Here is a 25,240-nt window from a genome sequence, read left to right as displayed (position 1 = left end):
GTTACTGCCCTAGTATGGGCTCAAATTGTGGTCATAAATATTTTGTACTTGTAAATCAGGATATAAGATAAGATAAGATAAGATAAAACTTTATTAATCCCTCGGGTGGGTTCCTCTGGGAAATTCGGTTTCCAAAAGCACAGCACCGACAGAAGTTACAGAGTTACAGAATATTATATATACACACACACACACACACACACACACACACACACATATAAATACAGAGACATATATAAATAAAATATACGAAGGGGATAAATAGAATAAATAGGAATAAAAATAAAAATACAAGTGAATTGCACATTTCAAGTATTGTATATGTATGTGTAAAAAGAATTTGTGTGTGTGTAAAAAACATTTGTGTGTGGACTTAGCCAAAAAATAGGTGTGAAACTCTACACTCAAGTTTTAAGTTACAAGTACAAATTCTGACCCTATTTTTCTTCCTTTCATCTGATTGGCCAATGTCATGTCAATCACAAATTTAACTATCCAATCAGAGAACAGACTATGGTTATACATAGTTCTGCTATACGTCACACACACAGTTTACTTAGTTCCACTTTTTCTGTTTGGTTTCCTGTGTTTTATTAATATGCTATGCAGCTCTGCACTAACTTCCTGTTCTCTGCACAAGACATGCAGTCTCCTAGTACTCTGTGACTTTTGGCACACATTCTAACTCACAAGGGCGATTTTCTACACTGGCCTCTATAAAACAATATAAACAGAAAATAAGGATTAATTATATATATATTGTAACAATATATATTGTCTTGTAACAATCCTTTAACCAAATGCCCTAGTCTAAACTTTTTCACTTGGCCGACAGCACACAATTACATTAAACACAGCACATCAACTTTAAACACACAACACATCAACTTTAAAATTCCCCCAACCCTAACAGGAATAAACTTTCATCAAATATTCCCCAGACTTTACTTTTTATTTGTCACAAATTACCCAAAATCACCATGGACATGTCACCAGAAATCTACTTAACAGATTTTCACCACTACTGAGCCAATTTAACGGTCAAGATCATCAACTCGGCGAACAGATAATTTAGAATTCATCCAATCTGCACAATTTGCTTTTTTGAACAGGCTGTGCCTACCTTTAAATCTTTTTAGACCGGTCTCCTGTCCACCTCATTTCAGATCCGACCTTCGGATACATTTGTCCTCTCAGCCGCAAAAGAATCGGGGTTCATGGCACCAATTATCAAAAAATAAATAAATAAATTAAAAAAAAAAAAAAAAAAAAAAAAAAATATATATATATATATATATATATATTAGGGGTGCAACGATACACAAAATTCACGGTTCGGTTCGGTTCGATACTTTGGTGTCACGGTTCGATATTTTTTCGATACAAAAAAAATGTTCATGCCTTTTTAATTTGTCATTTATTAAAATTATAAATATATATTTTAACTCAAAAGTACAGTTTTTAAATTTAACCCTAACCTTTGTGCATGTTTTTTATTTTGACAGCGAATGCGCACCTGTGGACCACTTATGTGCAGCCCTGGTTATTTAGCTCATCATATTGCAGCCACAGAAATTCTTTTGTCCATGAAACCATAAAGCTGCACTTTCTTTTTGCCTTATAGTCTGATTTGTCATAACTTCTCCGTTTTGTGGTAAGCTTTTCTTTGGCTGTCACTTCTTCACCCTGACCTGTCTTATTTGGCTCAGCAGAACTGAAATGCTTTTACACGCTCACTCACATAAGCTCAGCGATTCTCTGCGCGATCAACCTCTCACATGTTTAAGCTTGCTGCGGGAGATTTCACTTGTCATGTTTGCATAGTAAGCTAACGATTAATAAGACGATGTCAGAGGAATTGGTGCACAAATTATCATCACTCACAGATCAGTGCTGTCGCTCTCTATACACAGTTCGCACGATTGCAAAGTGAAAGCAAAAAAACAAGCGCAAATTCAAACGCGACTTCAATATGTCACATATTGACAGTGGCTCACCGATGCCAATGACATAATTACCCAGCTACATTTCTGAAAGAATGCAAAAGCATTGACATATATTTTTCCTACAATAGCCCGACGGGCAGGGAAGCGATAGATTTTGGTAGCCCGACTGAAAAAATCGCTAGCTCCGGGACGTCGGGCTAGCGATATTGCAAGCCCTGTATCTGATTGAGGAATCACTCATCTTTGGAAAAGAGAGTTTATTACAGAGAAATGGCTCTTTCCAAAATAAAAGCTATACTATCCGCTTCTTCTGGGCTATATTCTCAGCAGCATAAGGAGAATCATGTGCTAACAGCTGTCTAAATGACTCGGCTAAAGTTAGTAGCATGCTTGTTGTTTTTGTCTTTGCACTAGGATGATGTCGGCGTAAATGTGCAGTCATATTCGTTGTGTTCCCACTAGTGCTTTCAGGTTAATCTCGTTGAAATGACCTTAACGCCACAACACGGCAAATCTCCGTTAACGAGCTACCGCCGATCGCTCCGTGCATGGGGCTACACGGCAAACACGTTAACGAGCTAACTGCGCTAACACACTAGTTCACACCAATGTAATTGAGCATTGCATGGCACATCCAACATACTGTTTTACTTTAGTCCATGACTCGCTTACCTTCACGGTCATACGTCACATGAAAACCAAAATAATTCCAAACGCCAGATCTGAATGTTGCAAGTAGAGCTTAACTTCTGTCTCGCTAGCTTGCCCTGCGCTCTTCCTTCTGACTATGCTGTCTGTGTTGAGCGCTCAGTGGATCTGCGCTCGACAGTGCAGCCTAGGCGGAGTAGTCGAACACAGATTCATTGAGCGCTCAACACAGACAGCATCGTCAGAAGGAAAATTGATAAAATAAATTACAAATGTTGTATTGTTCGATACATATGCGTACCGAACCAAAAGCACTGTATCGAACGGTTCAATATCGATACGAATATCGTTGCACCCCTAATATATATATATATATATATATATATATATCATCTCCAATTAACCTTTCAGAACACTGCACCGCTCTCTGGAGAGCTATCCAGTTGTAGGTGGTGCTGTTGCCATACCAAGAAGTAATGCATCCGGTGAGGATGCTCTTAATGGCACAGCGGTAGAAGGTCCTGAGGATGTTGGGGCTCATGCCGAATCTCTTCAGTCTCCTGAGAAAGAAGACGCGCTGCTGCACCTTCTTCACTGTTTTGTTCGTGTGAATTGACCATGTGAAATCCTCCACCAGATGTGCACCTAGGAAACAGAGGCTGCTCACTCTCTCCACAGGAGCACTGTTGATGGTGATGGGGGTGTGTGTTCTTCTCTGCACCTCTGGAAGTAAATGGTAAATGGACTGGTTCTTATATAGCGCTTTTCTACTCTTCTGAGCACTCAAAGCGCTTTACACAACTTGTGCATTCACCCATTCACACCCATTCACACAAGCACATTTTTCTAGGTGCTTTCTAAGTAATATTCACACACACTCATACTCTTATGGATGCATCGGAGAGCAATTTGGGGTTAGTATCTTGCCCACGGATATTTGGCATGCAGCCTAGGGGAAACCAGAAATCGAACCACCAACCTTCCGATCAGTAGATGACCTGCTCTACCGCCTGAGTTACAGCCATGGTGGGTGGCTGTAACTCAGGCGGAAGTCCAATATCATTTATTTTGTCTTTGTGACATTGAGGGTGAGATGGTTCTCTTGGCCCCAGTGTGAATGGGCGCTGACCTCCTCCCTGTAAGCCAATTAATTATATAGTTACTTCTTCAAAAAAGAGTTATGCAAACAAAGTTTTTTGCAGCTGTTTACCTAAAAATGCGGCCAAGGCGGGTTTTTTAAAAAAAATAAACATTTCAAACTATTTACAGAACAATCAGCTGTTCTGCATCAAATTTGATGCCACACAAATTATTTGTGCCACTCCAAAAAATAATTTCTGTCCACTATGATATAAAGGAGAACAACAGCCTGATACCTGCAGGCCTGACAGCAGGAGATGTATCACTGCTGTAACACCTGTAACATTCAGCAGTCGCCTCATTGTTCTGACACACACAACAAAACTATTGACTACACTACACACTAACTACACAAGATTTGCGCTAAACGTTGCAAATCTCTCACATCTCAAAACACCACCGTCACTCCAAAACTTCCCCCTTCCTAAACCACTAAATGAGAGACCGTGCCACAGCGCACAATTGCGCACACACGCAGCTTAGAGGGAACATTGGTGGTGGGTATTCTATTGAAAGTACCATATAAAGATTTAAAATATGTCACATTTGACCTTTGACCTCTCCTAAAGCCAACATCAAACTGCAGGTTAAAGTGACATTAACACTATATTAAGGTATCGAAAACCACCTTTCTTTTTTTCTTTTGGAACACAAAATAAACGTATTTATTAATTATTAATAAACGTTTTTCACTTGATATTTATTAGTAAACATTTAAACACATTTGTACAAAAGATTGAAATGATCTCCAATAATCTGGTTTCTGTTTCAGGTAAGGTTAATCCAACTCTTTCTATATGTACACAGCAATTATGGGAAAGCATAGGTTCACTGTGCAATTTGGTTTTCCAGAAGTTTTAGATCACCAAATTGAGTTTTTGAAAAATGCTTTTCTTGGTTGAATGTTTTCAGAATGTCTGTGGTAAATAAAAATAAACACTGGCTTGCAGTGTCAAAGGTCGGTGCCATTACCCCCTTTATGATGTCAGACTGTGCAATAAATTGCTGGTAGGCTTCTAGTTGGCCAACATTTCTACATGGTTAGGGTTGACTTGGCGTGCTCTTGACAGTGCTGGACATTGTTTTTATGTTTTCATCTCTATGTGGAGGAAATGAGGAGCCAGAGAGACAAAAAAAAAGTAATGGTTTACACACGTTACATTAATTACCAATATCATTGGCTGGTTCCTGTTTAACTGTTTTGAGGGGAAAATGCCTTGCATCCATCATGCCACTCCAAAGTGTCTTTTATAATACTTAACTTATAAAATATAAAATTATTAAATAGAAAAGTGCACATGAATAATTGAGGCTTTAAGCACCTAAAAACATGCAGAAAGAAGAAAAATAATCACAAATAATTATAATTGAATCATTTATTCTGTAGAGACAGAAGCATCACTAATAGCAGCCTTACAAAATAATTCCAAGGTTCAACACTGATTCACCGTCTAATTCAATGCATGACTGCAAAGATTTTGTTGTTTTGCCTTCAGGAAAGTCTACTATCGCAAGATCATCAAATCTTTCTGTGATTTGATGATCGTTACGGTTGCATTCATGACATTTCATTGAAAAAAGCACACAGTGAGGTTTTGGAATGTCCTCAAGAGTAATGATGGTTTTATTCCAGCATATTCAGACGTCACATGTATAGCTGCCAGGCAAAAATCTGCTTTTCTGAAGCCATCTTTAAAAACTAGAGCATAAATATAAATGTTATTTACAAAGACTGACTAAAAACTGCTCCCCTAACACAGCCTAAAGAACCAGACTCTGTTCACTGTTAAACACCAAATTTTCTTATATCGCTAAGCGATTGTGCATCAAAATACTGAGTAGCTGCCACAAAAAACACATGAAATTAAAAAATAAATACAATGATTTGTTTTACTTCAGTTGGCACTGTGGAAACTGTGACAAGTACGGTGGCCTGAGAGTGACACTACAATTGAAGGGCAAAAACAAAGAACAGACAAAAGACAACACACTGTGTTGACATTCAAATGGTGAAAATACTGTTTTACATTTATTTTGATGTAGGTCAGCTGCTGTGGTCTTCACTCTGAGGCTACCACTGACATGTCTCATACTGTAAATACGAGGGGGGAGCATCATTCCTTCTATATGATTGTGTATCTACATTCTATCTACAACCTTTTTACAGCTCACGCAAGAAATACAAAAAACAAAAGTTGGAGGGAAGCTCCCTGTTTGTCATGAAAACAAAACAAAATGTCAACACTTGAGTAGAAGAGAAGATGAGACATAGACATAAAGTGGATATTGAGGAAAATAAGATGCTTTGTAACCGTTTGGAGCAACTCTTACTGGTAAAATACAACATACTTTGACACTTTATATTTAAATGAAGTCACTCAACTTCAGGATTAGCCTACTGTACTCTTATGATACTTAGTCGTCTAAAACTACACTAAAATTAAAAGAGGTTAGAAGCTTAAAATACATCTACAACTAAATGGTTTTTTAGTTAAAAGACTGAAACTCAAAATTAGCTGTCAAAATGTTACTGAGTGAGTTGACTGAATTCTTACAGGAATTTTAAGTGTCTGCGAACAATTATTAAATTTGGAATATGATGAGAAACCTATACAGAAATCAAATAGAAATTCATCAAGTAAATGGTGATGTTTTAAATCAGGCCTGTAGGGTTTTAGATAACACCCTGGGTCAGCACACCTGAATCAAACGATTAGTTCATTACCAGGCCTCTGGAGAACTTCAAGACATGTTGATTTTAGCCATTTAAATCAGCTGTGTTGGATCAAGGTTTCTAAAACCTGCAGGATACCGGCCCTTGAGGCCTGGAGTTCTGTTTTAAATGAACAGTGTATCTCCTAAGACTCATTCTATGATTTGCTCTTAATAGTGGCCACATTCACATTTACACATGGAACTGAATTAAAGAGGCTTCAGGTTTAGTAACAGAACCATGAGAAGAGGCCAGCATTATGAGTAAATCATGAATTAAGAAAAACAGTTAACAGTTTGCTGAATGCAGAGCTCCAGACTTCTCATTTATTTCTTTGTCCTATTTTTTTCAGCACCTGCTCCATAGGATGAAGAGGATATTCGTTGATTCTTTTTTGTTCTCTAAATCATAGTTTAATCCATGTGACCCACCCACTTATTGAAAAACGCTACTTATTGAAAAACTGTTAATGAAGCGACTGTGCCGCACACTGAAACAAAGTTAAAATGAGATTATAGTGAAATGTGACGAGCTGTTTTTTTATGATAGGTGAAGATATCTAGAAAAAATGTTTCTTTCTGTTTAAACCTGGCTGAGAGGTTTCATGCTAGGTTTTGATCGAGATCAGGGGTCTCAAACTCTAGTCCTTGAGGACTGAAGTGGCTATTCAGCTATTTGATTCACGTTACAGCAGCTCATGAGTGAATGAATATGGAGCAATAAAAGTACTTTTAGAAGTACATTTTTCCAAACAACATTACTCAAATTTAGTAGGGTTAGGGGTTGCATGCAGTCAAGTTCTATAGTCAAGTGCTATACTCTTGCTAATGACCTACTAATTGTATTCAGTTGTGTTGCAACAGGTATACGTGGTTCAGGACACCGGCCCTCGAGGACTGGAGTTTGAGACCCCTGGTCTGGATGTGATGTTAACTTTGACTTTTCAAACAAATTGAATCTATTATTGCCACTGATGGTCATGTACCATTTAGATGCTATTGCTCAGTGATTAGTGTCTCTAACCAATAAAAGTTGAAATCAAATCTTTTTAAAAGCCTGAAAGAGATGTCCTTTCACTTTTCAACCAACTCCAGAACAAGAGACATTTTTTAAAGATTATGACGGCCTCACCAGACTTAACCTAAAAAAAGCTTTACCCATGGGTGTGAGGGGATTGATAGGAAACCTTATACAACTTAACCTTTATGCAAAACATCCACATTTACTGTAGAAGGCAGTGGGAAACTATTTTTGATTTCATGATGAGAAACTGTACACTTACAAAAGTGAAAGATGGAGCTTGCTTGTTCCTAATGGCACTGAGTTGCACTGAGATGGCACTGATTAAATGCAAAAAATGTAAACAATGACAATGTCTGATGATAATCATCAGTAATGGCACATGTCTTTGCTCTGAAGTCTCTATGTAAACAGGAACACACATGCATATGCACACTTTTTGAAATGAAGGGTTTTTTTCCACCTCCTCGTTCATCTCTTTCCTTCTTCAATTCCACGCTTTCTTTGCAGCACTGAAAATATATCCTGTTTAAATCATGGAAATTTGAGAAGTTATCCTGTAAAGTTATTACGCATCATTTATACTCAGTGGAATATTTTCAGTGCCTGCTTCCTTTCTTGTTCCCTCCCTCCTCAGTCCAGCACGTCTCTTTCTAGAACACCCAGGTGACCGGGACCCACTGGGGGTTTTTGGAAACCGTTTCCAGCGCTGCTTTGACGGTGCGGTATGTCTCGTCGAGGTTGTCGTTGACAATGCTGAGGTCAAAGTAGTGACCATAAGCTGTCTGGATTTTAGCACTCTCATCGCACGTCCTCTGCAGCTCTTCATCCTGTGAAGGAAAACAGATAGCAGGGCTGTTAATCACAGGACTTCTGCTTTGACTGACTTCTCATTATTTGCTGCTTCCTGAGTTATTCATCTTCTTTATGTGCATATGGTTGTACTGTGAGCAATTCCTACCATCAGCGTCTTGGTGACGACCCCTGCCTCTGCAGCTGACTGATTTATGGCCTTGAGCACCTCGAACTCTGGAGCTTGAAGGAACACGATGTAGGGCAAGAACTCAGAGGTCCGCAGAACTTTGAGAGACTAAAATTAAGACACGCAAGCAAAATCAACACAAGTACATTAGACTGAAAGAGTCTCTTGCAGGCTCTAAACTTTTTGACCCACTGGGCTAATCCACCACAAGTTACCGACTGACGAGAGTGAAAGACTGTTTTCTTTTATCAGTGCTCTTAATAAGATGCCCTTGAGTGAGGCACATGACACTATGCTGACTGAATGGGACTGACTGTGTCAAACAGATTTAAGATAAAGTAGAGAAGTTGTCATGGGATTACGATGTGAGGAATGTGGAGGGTTTTATTTTGTGGACCCAAATGGATGCAGGAGATCAAAGTCTCTCTCCCACCCCATGCAGGAGACTCTGACAGCACTGAGCAGCTGCTTCAGTGGCTGCAGCACCCACCATGTGGGACAGAGAGATTTCACAGGTCTTTCCTTCCAACTGCTGTCAGATTCTACAACATGGTCTCTTCAGATGAAACACACACACACACACACACACACACACACACACACACACACACACACACACACACACACACACACACACATCCAATACACTGTGTTAACCTTCGCCCAGTCTCCCTTGTATGCAATATTATGCACAATACTTGTGTGCAATACCAAGTGCAAATTTTTCTACTTTAAGGCCATGTACTGGTTAGTGATCACCATGTTTTATGTGGACGGAGCAGCCTTGACTTGATGGTGGGATCAGAAAAGCAGAGAAGATGAAGAAGAAGCGAAAAGCAAAGTCACAGAAAAAGATGAAAACTATCTAAAGTTTGTGACCATTTCAAACAAAGGAAAACAAAAATGCTGCACAGTGTGTTCATGGTAAAACTGAATCAGCTTACCACAATAGCACAACGACATTGATTCAGCATCTCAAGCACAACGTAAGTTAGAGCATTTCATAAACTGGCAATAGAAACTATTAGAAGCATGTGTGTAATGTATACAGGATTCTGTCAAATTAGCCCCTAATTTTCACAGAAGACAGTAAAGATGCTGCTGCTTATGATTACTGCTAAAACAGAAAAGTCTTGAGCAAGAGTATGTATGTGCACACCTGAGGGTTGGCGTCCAGTATGCAGACCCGCCCTGCCTCCACCACCTCATGTATGGAGTCGATCTTCAAGCCGTACAGGTTGCCCTCATACTCTCCATGTTCTAGATAGCGCCCGTTCTTGATGTCTGTTTCCATTTTGCTGCGGGTAGTGAAAGCAAACATCCGACTCTCTCGCTCTCCCTTTTTGGGTTTTCTGGAGGTGTCTGCGCAAATACAAGGAAGTTACTATGATCAGTTTATTAGCTCAAGCCAGCTAACATAGCTCTCCAACCCAAAATGTAAAAATTTTTAGATGGATGGTGGACATTTTAGTCAGTTTGTCTACCACATTTAGTAGCAGACCCCACACTGAAAAGTTGTTTTAATAAAATCTTCTGCTATTAAAGTCTAAACTGTGGCCATTCCTTTTTCAACCCTTTGAGAAACATTAAAGGTGAGTATTAATCTATATTAGTCCAAATAGCTCTAATAGGTTGCTCTAGCCTTTCCCAGTAATATCTTCCCTTGGGGCCTATTGTACAGGCCTCTGAAACCATCCCAGGATAACAAGTGCCACAACAGGTGTAATCAAAAAGATTTGACCTGCAAAGCTAGTCAGCTTTTTTCCTATCAGGGGAAGCAGGGAAGACATCTGGACATGAAGGCAGTCAGGTTGAGCAAGTCCCCTCTGCACCATCTACTGGCTGAGACTCAGATGATGCAGAGGAGACTGATCAGAGGATCAAGGATCAAGATGTTTTTTTAATCAGAGAGCCAAAATCAACTTCCTGCATAGGGGTTTGTGGGCCTACCGATCGACTCAATATAACAAAAAAACAATTCTAGCTACTTTAGCAATAAGAAGCAATAAGGCAATGGAATATATCAGACTTCATACATGGAATTATGGTCCCAAAGAGCTGTGGATCCCTCAGTAGAAGCTTATTCTTTAGTCTCCGCCTCCCCACACCTTGAGCACCTATCAGAATCAGAGTTTTCCTCTTGAAAGGTGGGACCTTGGCCACCTCCTCATAGAGCAGTATCTCATGTCTGTCAAACTCTGAGGGTGAACAAAGAGTAGAAAGTAAGGACGAAGCAGTAGGAATATTTTACCCCAGCAGAGCTAAACTGATCCTGGCCCTGTTTTATTACCTGCATTTTTGGTGGTCACATACATCATCTTCTTCTTCTTCTTTCCTCCAACACCAGTACACAGATTTCCTGTTGCATTGTTGGAGCACAGCATTAGTGTAGGCAGAGAACTGAAGCCAAACTTCAAACTAAAGTAATTTATGAGCATCAGTCATGTTTCACAACTACTAACTTGTACTCATTTGCCCACAAGCTGGCTTGTAATGATCAGTCATGTTCATGCATGTGTCTCTGCCAGATATTTTGTCTCATACACATTAAATTTTTCCTCTTTAAGTTCTAATATTCATGTTTGTGCTTCTAAAAGGGGAATTAGATCTACTGGATCTACTGATAAGAGCTCCCTTACAGAACAAAACCCTTTCTGTGAACTCGAACTGAATTAGCAGTTGTTCGAATGCTTGTGTAAATCTCACATTTACAGAAGTGTAAAAAATGACACATCATTGACTGGTAACGTTTAGCAAAGAAAACCTTTTTTCTTTTACAAAGGTTGGACATCAGAGAGAGATGGTTCTTATATGCCATAATAACTGGGGTAACTCCCACATATGAAAGTGGGAGTATGTTCAAACTTCTTTTCTTGTAATCTAATACAGGTTCATGCTATAATGCTCAATGTTATATTAAAAATATTTCTTATAAAAAGTTAAGTCTAAAGATTCTTAAAACATTGTAGACCAGTGCACTGGCACATTGTGAAATTTAAACATCTGAGCAAACTTCATGTACCTGGCGTGTTTGTGCAGACCTGGATTTCCACCACCACACGGCAGTGACAAATAATCAATAAACCATGGGCTGCAGCAACACACACCAGACATGTGAACATAATGCCCTTCCTTAATGAACACCTACTTAATACTTAACACTTTCAGAAGTCTTTTTTTTTTGCTGCCATATGTTTATTAACGATTTATATTTCTGTTTACAGTATAATATGCTAATATAGTTCAATACAAATGGGTCATATTCTGTTGTGTTCATGAAACATTTTTGGCTTTTACCCCAAAGCTGTAAAAGGCTGATGGAGTACTGTCGTCACCCTGCAGGGCAGCAGCTTGGACACTCACGTTTGTGAATGCTATAACTCCAAAATGTGCCAATGTGGGATTTTGAAATGTTTTGGATTTTGAAGGTGCAGCTACTAAAAATTTCAGATGAGTTTGAATCTCAGCGACACTGACCTCAAGGTTTCTTCAAGTTTCCTGAAAATCTTGTGATGCAATAATTCAAGGAGGAAGTCACCTATGATTATCTAACTGATACCAGCCACTAGGAGGCTGCAGAGCAACACTGGCAGCCTCCTAATATTTTAATAATATTTTACATCCATAGTGAGATGATTTCATTAAGGCCCAAAACACACACTGCATCCATGCTTTGATTAGAATCCAGGCCCTCTGTTAAAATAAAGTCACCATCATCACAACCTTATTCGTTCTTTCATATTACCTGCAGGTGCCAGCTCCACATCTCTCTTGACAAAAGCTTTCCTTTTTTCCTCAAGCATCTGACTAGGGATTAACCCAGCACTCCCACCTTCCACATGACGTGCCTGCACAACAAATGAAGAAAAAATTAGCAAAGCAATCCAAAGATATGAAAATGTGCACACAGGAAGCTATAACATGTTCACATAAATACTATTCTGTCACCTGCCACCAGTTGACATCATCCTGATTGACTATTTGCAGGATATCCCCGGTCTCAAACCTTAACCCCGCCTCCTTGCAAGGAATCAGGTTGTCGTTGGCTGGGTCATAATCATAGTGACACTTAAAGAATACCTGGAGAAATACATAGAGGTACACATCTTTATTTCAGTGGTGCATCCCAAGTTAAAATCCCTTTAAGACTAGAACTGCCAGGAGGGGTTCATGTTACCACAGGTGCCATTACTGAGGTGCTGCTTGCAGTAATGGCAAAGATGCCATTTTTTAAGTTCACTTAAGTTGTTTATTTCATCAAATTTTTCTAATTTTAAGTCAGATTTGGCAAAACAAGGATTTAAGGTGAATTTTGAGGGATTTGAATGGTTTCATCAATGAGTTTTAAAATTTAATTGCAGGTTGTAAAGTTTAAAACACACATTAGAATAAATAAACAAAGACTGGACAAAACTAGCACAACAGCTTACACACTTAAAAAATATAATTAAGACCAAACCTGCACACTACCCTGCCTCAGTCCGCAGCTTCACCTGCTGAGGTGCTGCTCAGGCCTGAAAGTGAGCAGGGCGCTGTTCTCTTGATTTCACCCTTTAGTTATTTGGATTAGTTCCCCACACTCTGGAGTCTCTGTTCATTTCAGTTCCCTACGCTGCCCTACACAGCAAGTTACATACCTGGTTCTCCATGCCTTCAGTCCCACAGTCTGCCCAGCTCAATATCCCACCCTGAGCCCAGCAGCAATTACTCATGTTTCATCTAACTACATTCCCCTACATATTTATTTATCAATCACATATAGCTAGCTCTGACTCATGTAACAGCAGCATTTAAGTCAAAATGTGTGTAAACAATCGTATTGCTAGGCAGCCCAATGTGCCACAACAGTGATTTTACATTAGTTTCTATGCGGTCGAAATAACATCCTTGGCGGTTCTATGTAAAAATGGTTATACTTTCTTTTCTCTTTTGATCCCAAACACCCCAAAATTCAGTATTTGATGAAGAAATCCATTTTTAAAACGGCATGAAATATGAGATCACGTGGTTTTAATTTAACAGAGGTCAAAACAAGGTTCTAGTGTTAATGAAAATAAGTTTCTAACAATGAAATTCAGTTAATAACCAAAAAAATAAATAAATAAATAAATAGAAACCCTGACAAATAAGGAGAATAGATTTAGCCCCATGTGTCTATTCTGTGTGTGGTGTGTTTATGTGTCACCTGTACAGGTGGTATGGATTCATGATAACTTGGCAGTATCTTCAGAACCACAATTCCACTAGCTGCTTGCAGCTCTTCCTGTAAAACCCTGGGGTCCCTGCCCACTTCTCGTCCATTCGCCTGTCAGTAAAGTAGACAACAAGAGTAATGACAAAAAAGATTCCTTACATGTCTTAAAGGTTAAGCGAAAGGGTTTTAAACAGCTGACTAGAGTTCTACATTTAAATTTGCAAATTCGATCAGTTGGCTTAAATATTTACAGAACTTTGAAGCATGTAAAAATTAAAAGCCTCTTGTGGACTATGCAGACGACGGACAAATTGAACAACTGAAAATGTACTCTTAAGGTGTTAGCCCACTACAGTGCACCAGAACAGGTCCCAATAGCCCTGTCAGGAGGGATAGACCTGCCCAGTGCAAGCAAGCTACACCACAGAGTATTTAAACACAGGTAAGTATCTGCTCAAACATCCACTCAAATGAATAAAGTTCCACAGATTCCAGGAGTGAAACTCCAATAACTGCAGCACCAAAAACCCCTGAATAAAATGTCAAAAAAACAAACAAATGATCCTTACTTTTGCTATTTTTTCCTGATCTATTCATTTGCACAGTATTGGGATTGAACTGCTGTGGGTTTCTGCCCCATGCTTTCATAAGAACACATAGTTTACCTCGCCATCTAGTGGTTAAACAATAGTATGGACACAGATTTATGCATTTAGACTTTCAGAACGCTGTGATCAATAAACAGCGGGGCGACAATGACCACTTTAGACAATGACATCATGTTAGGATGATATGAACGACATTTTATATTGTTTCACAAACAATTATGAGAAAATAAAAAAGGTCCAGAGAAATTTCAGTGACACCCCAATGTACCAAAATATGTGTAACCGCTCTTCTCATTTTAGGTTTTTTCTTATGGTAGTTGTGGAGGTACGCAAATAATCCGGGGCATTTCATGCTTGAGCCTGACCTTGAGTCATAGCGGTTAACAAGTTGACACTCAAGAAGAAATAAACACAAGAGAACAAGAGTCGATAAGTAAATGCTTAACGAGACGATTGATACGGTAATACGGTAATATCGGTAAGCTTCATATGTAAATCAGGCGGGAACTCAGAACAGCATAAAAAAAACTGGAGACATGTGAAACAGCTACTGCTGTAAAAATAGCTTCACTCCCAAGAATCACAGGGACACATTTTAATGTTGTCAGGGTCCTGGGACTGGGCGACCCAGGATCCCTGAGCAGACATGTATTATATTATTATTATTATTATTATTATATGTATTTTGGTATTGCTGCTGCTCTCCTCCATGATTGTAGATGTGAGTGTGTGTGTTTATGTCTGCGGGGATGCTTGGAGGATGGAGCTCAGCCACCTGCAGGCCTGAGGGGTGTGGCCCTGCGGAAGGACTGGCCACACCCGAAGCCACACACCTGCTGCTGATCAGGGCTCGTCGGGGGAGCTACTTAGGAGAGTCTTGGAGCTCCCACCGACGCGGGATCATTGCATGAGACTCCACGTTAGTCACCCTGTCTAAGTTTAGTCAGAAAGTGTATGCCTGCCATTTCTGAGTGTCCTGACAGCTGCCGCTATTGTTTCCCGCAGGAGGAGCGTGGAGGCCACGGAGAGCAGCGAGCACCGGGGGGTGCCAACACGGGAGCAGAGAGCACACGGACTATTCACGGGAGACACGACACGGGAGTCTGGGAGAACACGGGGATTTATTGTTACGTTGTTTTTCACCTTGTAAATAAACACTGCCTATACATAGAGCACCGCGCCTGGGTCCTCCTTCCCCACTCCTTCCACGGTGTGCCATGCCATACCGTGACAAATGTAGATGAAACAATGGAAATATAATGCTTTACAAAGTGAGCTTTGGAGACGTTACCTCTGAACAGTCTGCAGTAGCTGTCTACATGTTTCTGTTGGCTCTTGCATTCATAGGACGGATAGTCTTAGCAGGAAACCAAAAAGTATATTCTTCATCAAATACTAACTTACTGAAAAAAGTAAACAACTATCCTATCTCATTTTTCTGTCTGACGTCACTAGTCGTGTCTGGGCCTAAACTCTGTTGCAGGTCCATATATCAAACGATCACTATGGCATTACTGAGAGTTGAAACACTGTCTAAAGTCTTTCATCTTTAATAAAATGATCAGCGTTCTGCTCTACCAGGTGTAACAATTGAGTTTAACATCCAGGCATCCATGAAAACGGAATTTATGACATTTAACGGAGTTAGAAGTTAGCAGGGAGTTAGCTCGCTAGCTTCTATCTAAATACAATATAGCATGTCCTGACTGCGGGGTTTTGGAAACAAATTAAAACGTACAGCTCTGTTATCACTTCCAGCATAAATGAAGACAGAAAACTAAACAGCAGTGACGTTTGTAGGGTTACTGAAGTTGGGCTAGCTGGTATATAATGATGTGCTACGTGACCGCTAGCGACACAACTATGTTAGCATAATATAAACAAGCTAACATTTTTTCCACTCGATAAAAGTTAACGTGAGTGTTCTCGGTGGTCAGGAACAAATGTAATCGCATGGCAGGATGCTGTAAAAGGACCAAACTTCAGCCAGGGGAACAGCCAGATAATCCATCCACAATACGAGGTTAGTCATTCATATACTGCTGCATGGGCTGGGCTGTAGTTACATCCTAAGGTTTTAAAAACTGAGCTTAAATAAATGATTAGTGGTAATAAAAGCCGAGGGAGGTCAACAGTGATCACTGACTGTTTTAGGAGCTATTTGAGATCAAATAGAAGAAAATACATAACATTAAACATGTTAACAACACAAAAGCCATATTAAACGCAGACTACTTTAGGCCCGGAAGTAGGATTCGTCGCGTCATCACTGAACAACCGGATAGAACTAAAAATGCAAGGTTCCACCATAAACCAATAAATTAGAGGATAATTGAAAATGAAACTAAAGAAAACAAAAAAACAAACAAAAAAGAAAAAAGCAACACACCTCTTTGATGATATCGCCGACGTGCAGCAGCCCTTGTTGGTCTATCATCCCACCATGAAGAATACGAGCTATCACCAGCTCCCCACCCTCCACCTTGAATGTCACACCCTGGAATACAGTTATTACTGGCTATTATCTCCATCATTAACACTAATAAAAATATGCATCCAAAACCCAAATGGCACCAATATACAACCCACACAAGCATTTATTATTTCACAAACTGAATGTTTTTAAATGGGAAACACAAAAGGTGCAAACAGTCCAAATTCTAATAACCTACCAGATGCTCCCCGGCTATTTTGCGTATGCCCACCATGCGGATGGCATCAGGTGAAAGGTGGTTGTGTGCTTGGCTGTCTTCTGGTTCATGATCCACAAAGTCACATGGGCTGGGAAGTGGACTTTCACATGCTTGAGCTGCCACTGAATCATGTGTCTCCAGCAGAGACTGAGGCACAAAATATCATGCATGAAATATTCGTTTTCCTTCAATTAACCACCTCTGTGACTGGAATACAGTGAAAACACAAAGTGGGAGACACTGTGTGTGTGACTTTGTGTGTTCCACACCTGGAAGTGAGGCTGCGTGAGAATGCGAGCAAGCTCGGCTGCAGTGTCCGAACGATTGGTGAATGGGTCCAGGTCTCTCAGGATCTCCTGCAGGAGCTCCACATTATTCTCCCTCACGGGTGACAACCGTGGCTCCTTCAGGCTCTCCTCTTGCTCCTTACGCACAAATACAAACACGGTTACAAAGATGAGAGTATGCTGCAAGTGCAAGTATGAATGACAGAAGCGCAGCAAAATTTATTGAATTTAAAATATGTGTGTGCACGAGTGCATCTGTGTGAAGCGTACCAGAGGGCTTTCCATGATGCCTTTGAGGTAAATGAGGTCCAGGTCATTGGCTGTGGTGGAGCTGGCCGTGCTGTCGCTCATTGCATCCAACACTTGGGGCACTGTGACACACACACACACACACACACACACACACACACACACACACACACACACACACACACACACACACAGTGAAGGGAAGAACAACATTAAGTAAGGGAAACATGGTAAATGAGAATAGAATAGAATAGAATTCAACTTTATTGTCATTGCACATGCACAGGTACAGGGCAACGAAATGCAGTTTGCATCCATCCAGAAGTGCTTTAGTGATATAGATATATTACAATATATATTAGCAATAATATAGATATGTGAGTATATTACAGAAATGGGTCTATTATGGTATGTTATAATGTACACGGTATGAAGTATGTTGTGAATATTCTATAACTATAAGTATGTACAGGCTGTAGTGAGTACAAGCTATGTACAGGATATGAACAGGATATAAATATGAAAAACTATACAGAATATGAAATAAATAACTTTACAGAATCTGAGATATACAGCTATACAGAAATGGGAACTATGCAAGTTGTAAACAGTTGTAGGATTAAAGATTATCGAATGTACAGAATGATTATTTACACAGAGCTATACAGTAGTGCAGTTAAGATAAGTGAGGGTGTAGATAGTTTCTACAGAGGCTATATAAAGTGCTAGTGGTTGTGAGTGGTGGTTCAGTCCATGTTATTATTGTGTGTTTGAGGGTACAGTTGTCCATTGTGGGTGTGTGTATGTTCAGTCCATGAGTTTAACGTGGGTCAGATGTCAGGAGGCAGAGTTCAGGAGTCTGACAGCTGTGGGGAAGAAGCTGTTCCGGTACCTGGTGGTCTTAGTCCGGAGGCTCCTGTAGCGCCTCCCAGAGGGCAGGAGGGTGAAGAGTCCATGTGATGGGTGACTGGGGTCTTTGATGATTTTCCCAGCCCTTTTCAGACACCGCTTCCTGTAGATGTCTTTTATGGCAGGAAGTGGTGCTCCGGCGATGCGCTGGGCAGTTTTCACGACCCTCTGCAACGCCTTCCGGTCCGAGGCAGAGCAGTTCCCGTACCAGACTGTTATACAGTTGGTCAGGATGCTCTCGAAGGTGGTTCTTCCTCAGAGTCCTCAAGAAGAAGAGGCGCTGGTGAGCCTTCTTGACCAGCTTGGAGCAGTTGGTCGTCCAGGTGAGATCCTCGGAGATGTGGACTCCCAGGAACTTGAAGCTGCTCACACGCTCCACAGCCGTCCCCTTAATGTGGATGGGTGGATGTGGGTCAGCATTCCTCCTGTAGTCCACGATGAGCTCCTTGGTCTTCTCGGTGTTAAGCAGCAGGTTGTTTCTGTCGCACCACTCAGCCAGACGATCCACCTCCTCCCTGTAGGCGGCCTCATCGTTGTCACTGATGAGGCCAATCACCGTGGTGTCATCTGCAAACTTAATGATGGTGTTGGAACCATCAGCAGGTCTGCAGTCGTGGGTGAAGAGGGAGTAGAGGAAAGGGCTCATCACACAGCCTTGTGGTACACCGGTGTTCATTGTGATGGTAGATGAGCAGTGGTTATCCAGCCGGACGTGTTGGGGGCGGTTGGTCAGGAAGTCCAGTAACCATTTGCAGATGAGGGAACTGATGCCCAGGTCTGTCAGTTTCCTGATGAGTTGTGAGGGGTGGATTGTATTGAATGCTGAACTGAAGTCTATAAACAGCATTCTGGCGTAGGTGTTGTTGTTGTCCAGGTGTGAGAGGACAGAGACAGTAACAAATGACACAGAGCTTGTGTCTATAGTTGTAACTCTGCTTTAAACAAGCACCTGGCTTCCTGGTTTTAACAAAGCTGTGATGTAACTGTCTGAATTCTGCTCATTATAGGGAAATTCCTCATTGGAATTCAACATCCTTTTAGTTTCAAAAATAGATACTTACGCGAGTATGAGTTTATAACTCCATATTAATCTAATGCCATGGGTTAAAAAAAGCTGCAGACTGTGTGTTGTGTCAGGTAGGGGATACTGTAGGGCTGACAAATCAATCAAAACTGAGATTCAGGACCTCAAATTGACATTTTTTGTCTTTAAATTCGGTTAATACTCCCCCCAGTGTGTACTGTCTCCTTTAAAACATACTACCGAGTGTGGTGGCACACGGTCTGTTGTTTGGATGCATTTTTGGCTTTAGGAACGACAACATTGAACAAAGAGAAGAAAACAGAAAGCTGCAGGCTAAAATCATGTGCTAGAGAAATGAACTGTACATGTATTGCTTTGCTTTGCTTTGGAAGTTTGAGAAAATTTCAACTTGCCAGCACAGCTTGTTAGTCGGAATGCTGCCTTAAGGTTAAAGTTTAAAGTTGAAATTTAAAATGAAAGAAAACTAGATTATGACTCATAAATACAGCCTACAGCAGCGCTGTTATGTACAAAACTGCAGTGAATTTAAGAATTTCTATATTTAGTCATATTCAAGGGAAGTATGCTACAATGTAACAAGCTGCAATTATGTAATTTTTTCATTTTTATTTATTTTAGTATTTTCATATTATTGAATTTGATATTACCAGATGTAATCAAAGGCCACAGGTGTAAGCAAACCAGCATCATATATATATATACTACAGCGCTATCATAAATATTGGTATTTGGGGGCATCAGTCGTTTCCTGGAGGATATTCTACAGTGTAGCTGTAACTCTAAAACATCTGTTATCATTAATTAGCTTACAAAGAGCAAATACCACCATTTTTCAGATTAGTAACACATTCTCATATTTCTGTTTTTTAATCTTTTGTGAAACTGGATTTTAGGAGAGAGCTGTGAATAAAGAAAACAGAAAAAAACAATCATGTGGCGATGCTAAGCTGATGTGGAGTATAGTGTTTGGTCTCACCAGGCTCTGTCCTGGTGGAGGCCACGGGCATGGTAGAGCTGCAGTAAATCTGAGAAGGACAGAAAGAAAAAAAGGAAAGAATGAGCAACAAAATAAATGTAAGTGCAGGTCTGAAAATAAGACACTGACAATTAGAGGTGGGAATCACCATACATCCCACGATACGATATTATCACAATACTTAACTCACGATACAATATTATTGCAATTTTTTAAAATATTTTGCGATATTCAGATTCTGTACATAAAGGTAAACTTTATCATTATTCATTTTATCTAATATCAAAGTCTCGCACTCAGTCTTTCTCTCATTTCAGTCAGTTTTATTGTTGACAAACTGAACGGTTGACAAACTGAACTTAACTGAATGCAACCATCTGGTACAATTATAGCTATTCTGAACTATGCAATTTATGAAAACTATGCAGCCCCTTCAGCAACTGAAGAATTTGAAAGTAAATTAAAACAAAATATAATTTTACATTAAATAAAAAAGTTTTAAATTTAATTAAAATAAAACATGTCTTAAATTAAAATAAGTAAACTGTCATGTTTATTGCTGCCACAAAAAAGTTAAACACATTTGGACAGTGAAGGAATGTCAGGATTCTTGCTCAGAAAAAGGATCAACATGCTCTGAAGTCAGAGCACAAAAACCTTTTTTGTAACAAAATATCGATTTCTGCTGTCCCTGTATCGATACATTATTAGCAAACAAAATATCACGATACTACACAGTATCGATTTTTTCCCCCACCCCTACTGACAATAATGATAAAGACGTTCAATGAACACCAACATTTTAAAAAAGCTTGTTTCCTTCGCTGCTACATTCAGATGGGGATGATTTAGTACAAATGAATGATGTCCTCTATTCATGCCGTGCAAACCACCTGCTTTTAAACTCACTGGGCAACTTGCAATACAAAGATAAACACTTTCACATGAATAAAAGCCTCAAGATTGGAACCAATTGGACAAGTTAACACTCTTAATATATAGGCCACTGCAACACTTACACGCAGTGCAGTACACCACTACAGCCTCAGTAATACACATTTTTTAAAAACAGCTTTTGAGCTTATATGATTTTACCAGGCTTTTTTACTCCTATAAATTGCTGCAGGAAGAAGAAAAAGGGGAGAGCACAATTGCAAGTAATGTACTGGCATAGAAACATAAACACTACAGCCAGGGTAGCTATTTATCCATTTAGGCCTGAAGCCAAATAGCTGAGCTGATATATCACACATGCACTACAGCTCTGAGTTTTTTAGTGATCATCTGACAGAAGTGGATATGAGACCAAAAAATTGGAGCGTTGTCAGTTATCATAGATATATGAAGAACCAAATCTGGGCTTTAACATGTTTTTCTGTTCAGTTCTGACATTTTAGTAATTATTTTTATAGCATGATTTAAAAAAGCAGATTCAGCAGTCTAAAATATTCATGTTAAACATTTTAATCATCCTCTTCTGTCGAGACTTATGCTGCCATCCTGCTGACTGAGAGTAACAACCGCGTGATAATAACTGATGACTGGGTTCAGTGTGTGCTATAAATTAGCATGAGATAAAACTGCACTGCTCAGTTGCTGCACGTGGGAATGTTTGCGGGTGTATACGGTATGCTCGTGTTTTTGAACCCCCTCCCCGCCATAACGCAGCACGACAAACACACAGGGTGCAGTGATGTCAGCGACTGAGGGTGGAGCTCCACTGATTGTTCTGGAATTGAACATGCATGGCAAAAGGGGAGGGGGAGGGCATGTGGGTGTGACTAATCTATACACTGCCAAGACAGCACACACAATACAATGGCAATACAGAGAAAGTGAGAAGGGAACAAAGAGGCACACATCCCCTTTAATGCTTTCTATCTATCTATGCATTTATCTATGCTTGTTGCTATGACAAGCTGCTGTTGCAGTTTGTGGCTGCCATGGAAACCCATCTTCCCTCAGTTTTGCCTTCACACACACACCCTGCTGTTTATACTAGAGTAGGCATTACACAACACCTCAGGCAAAAGTGGATGACGTAAAAGGAGAAGCTGTAAGAGTGAGACGTGTGGAACGGGATGGACTGGATGTAAAGTATAATGTCTGAAAGATGAGATTCACACCATCATCCAGCTTTGATGCACATTTTATCCAAGCTGATGACAACAAATGTGAAAGAAAACATTACAAGATTTTAATCTTGGATACTACCCTGACCTGTTTGGGTCTAGACTGGTGACAGCAAAACTCCATGAATAATAATGAACACCATAAAAGAGAGAAACTGACTGAGCATAAGATGCTTCGGTGCTTAGCACTGTTGTCTCACAGTGAAACTTCTTAAAGTTCAAACCTGCGCCTTCTTTTTTCAATCTGCTCTTCCAGTTTCCTCCAGTAGCTCCAGTTTCTTCCCAAACTGAAAACATGTCAGGTTAATTCCCCTGACCAAGGGACTAGCCTACTGGCTGCCCACTGCTCTTAAAAGGAGCACCCCCAAATCATATTTACATATTTACATTTTACTCCAGTCTGTAGTACCATTTATCCAGCTAAATTATTTTGGTTATGAGTCACCTAGTTTACTCCGTTTTAGAGCAGAATGTGTGTGTGTGTGTGTGTGTGTGTGTGTGTGTGTGTGTGTGTGTGTGTGTGTGTGTGTGTGTGTGTGTGTGTGTATATATCCTCAGTGTGAAAAAAACAAAAAACAGATGTTGCAAATCTAAGTAGAACCACTGATGGTGCGCCTGAACTGAACTCACACTGTGTATGTATGACTCATCAAATAAATGCACATCGTGAGTAGCAGCATAACTTCACTGAGCTGTATGACAATGAGTATGGGAGTACAATACTTTTGCTCTTTTGTTGATAATACTGATGAGGACGTGGACTCATTCTATGTGGATGAAGTAGGCTGCTCAGCTACTGTACATGTCAACTACAATAACAGCCCAACACAGACACATTAATGACTGTGTTTAAAATGCTGTGAAGTCCATTTGCTTTCTGCTTCCTCACACGTTCCAACAAACACCCCTCCTCCTCCTCCTGCTTCATCGTCACTTTTTTTAACACTTCTTTCCCTCACAGCTTCCTCTGTCCTGCTGTTTCACTCCCCTCTGCTTTTTTTAATCCTTTTTTCTTGCTTGCAGATCCCCTTAATGATGTTCCCCTCCTTCTTACCTTCCTCCCATCCTCTCCTCTCTATTACTCCCTTATTTATGCAACATCCCTGCCCCTCCTCCATCCACCCCCCACCATCATCCATCTGCTTAGCTGCACCAGGACAGGCCTGCTGTATGTAAAGAAACAATTGTAGAAAGCACATGCCGGCAAAAGCTGTTTGGCTGTGTGCTGTACTACATGCCAACATGGTTTAAACTATGTCGTTATCCTGTATTTAGTAAAGCTGGTTATTTCAAACGATTTATTCCTTAGACTTGAGCTAAAGTGCTGTTTTATCCTCATTTTCTTTTGTACTGTTTTACTATTTCAAAAGGAAAATCCCAACAAAGCAAATATAATAGCTGGACTACAACTTAACTGATGACAAATGTAGTGTGATTATTGTTTCTAATCATTATTATTATTTTGAGTCTCTGAGATCATAACAAACACACAAATCATGTCAGTTACTAAACTTAAACAGCAAGAGAATTACTCAGAATTGTTATTGAATTGTTAGAATACATAATAGAAAAGAAAAAACTTTAAGAGGTTTATGGTATTTAATATTATGACAAAGGCTTTATTAAGCAATTTAAAAAAGCTATATTTGGCAAGTATTAGGACAGATGAGTCTAGCTTGACAAACTGTCATAAAAAATTGTCAGGGTGAGTGTGACTCTAAGTCTTAAAACAGTTTAACTGGTAGCCTAACTACACTACCATTAACATAACCAATGAATCCCTCAGCAAACACACAATAAACGACACAGGTGCAAATACACCAGTGCAAGCAGAGAAGTCTACTAATTAATCTCAGGAGTCATACATAACAAAGCACCACACACACAAACACAAAAGGAGAGGGGGACAGAAAGACATGCAGATAGCCTGTCTGACAAAGGAAGATGCTAACCAAACATCACAAATGAAATGTAGCGCTAGTGGCGCGCGGTTATTTAAATACACTGAGAGAACCGCGCGCACACGCGCGCACCTTTGTCAACCTAGCTTTAGTGTATCTGCTACCTTAAATAAACAACCCTTTTATTAGGATACTTTAATGATAAGACGTCGTCTGTTAATAAAATGGTATTTGCGACACATAAAAACAAACTCACCCACCTTTAAACACAACAAGAGACGCTTCCTGCCGTCTGTGATGTCTCGTGCGCTTTTTGTTGTCGTCTGGTTTCTCGGTTCCCTCTGTGACTGGAAGAGGCAGAAAAATACACAACTTCCGAGAAAACTTCAGAATAAAGGGCATTTAGCGACTAAAGCTACAATAAAATTGAATTATTAAAGCATTATATTTTTATATTTATATAAAAGTAAGAGTTGTCACTGAAATAAAAATTATAAAGCATGCAGGTAAACAAGAAGCGGGATGGGAATGTAATACTTTAACGCTTAGAATCAAGAGACTTCCGGTTGAATTGACCATATTCCCGGTGCTTTACGTAGAGGTGCATTAAAGGGCCAGTGCTTGTTTTGCTTTCACGTTTTTTTCTATTGTTATAATTAATACATGAGCTATGAGAAGAATGTGTAAGTGTGAGAGCTTTTGTTTTTTCCATCACAGTTTGTCCTAGAAATACTCAAATAAAATACATAAAAAGAAACATAATGATACCAGTGAGAATGATACCTTTGACAATGTGA

The 25,240-nt window shown here is 39.8% G+C and overlaps 1 protein-coding gene across 1 annotated transcript; it reads right to left on the bottom strand.

Moving 5' to 3' along the window:
* Positions 1-6,847: 6,847 nt before the first annotated feature.
* On the bottom strand, positions 6,848-24,817 carry mpp2a (membrane palmitoylated protein 2a). The gene is made up of 14 exons (XM_040049283.1): positions 24,704-24,817; positions 20,411-20,459; positions 17,502-17,602; positions 17,214-17,369; positions 16,924-17,091; positions 16,641-16,748; positions 13,635-13,754; positions 12,398-12,529; positions 12,195-12,297; positions 10,740-10,808; positions 10,486-10,647; positions 9,609-9,811; positions 8,429-8,557; positions 6,848-8,297 (listed from the first exon to the last, which is right to left on the bottom strand). The coding sequence occupies exons 2-14, from the start codon at positions 20,439-20,441 to the stop codon at positions 8,121-8,123; spliced, it is 1,659 nt and encodes a 552-aa protein (XP_039905217.1). The 5' UTR covers positions 20,442-20,459; positions 24,704-24,817; the 3' UTR covers positions 6,848-8,120.
* Positions 24,818-25,240: the final 423 nt, after the last annotated feature.

This window comes from Simochromis diagramma, unplaced genomic scaffold (assembly GCF_900408965.1).
Source record: "Simochromis diagramma unplaced genomic scaffold, fSimDia1.1 OVJJ01000517.1, whole genome shotgun sequence".
Classification (NCBI taxonomy): domain Eukaryota; kingdom Metazoa; phylum Chordata; class Actinopteri; order Cichliformes; family Cichlidae; genus Simochromis; species Simochromis diagramma.
This window is presented reverse-complemented; position numbering and strand designations above follow the sequence as displayed.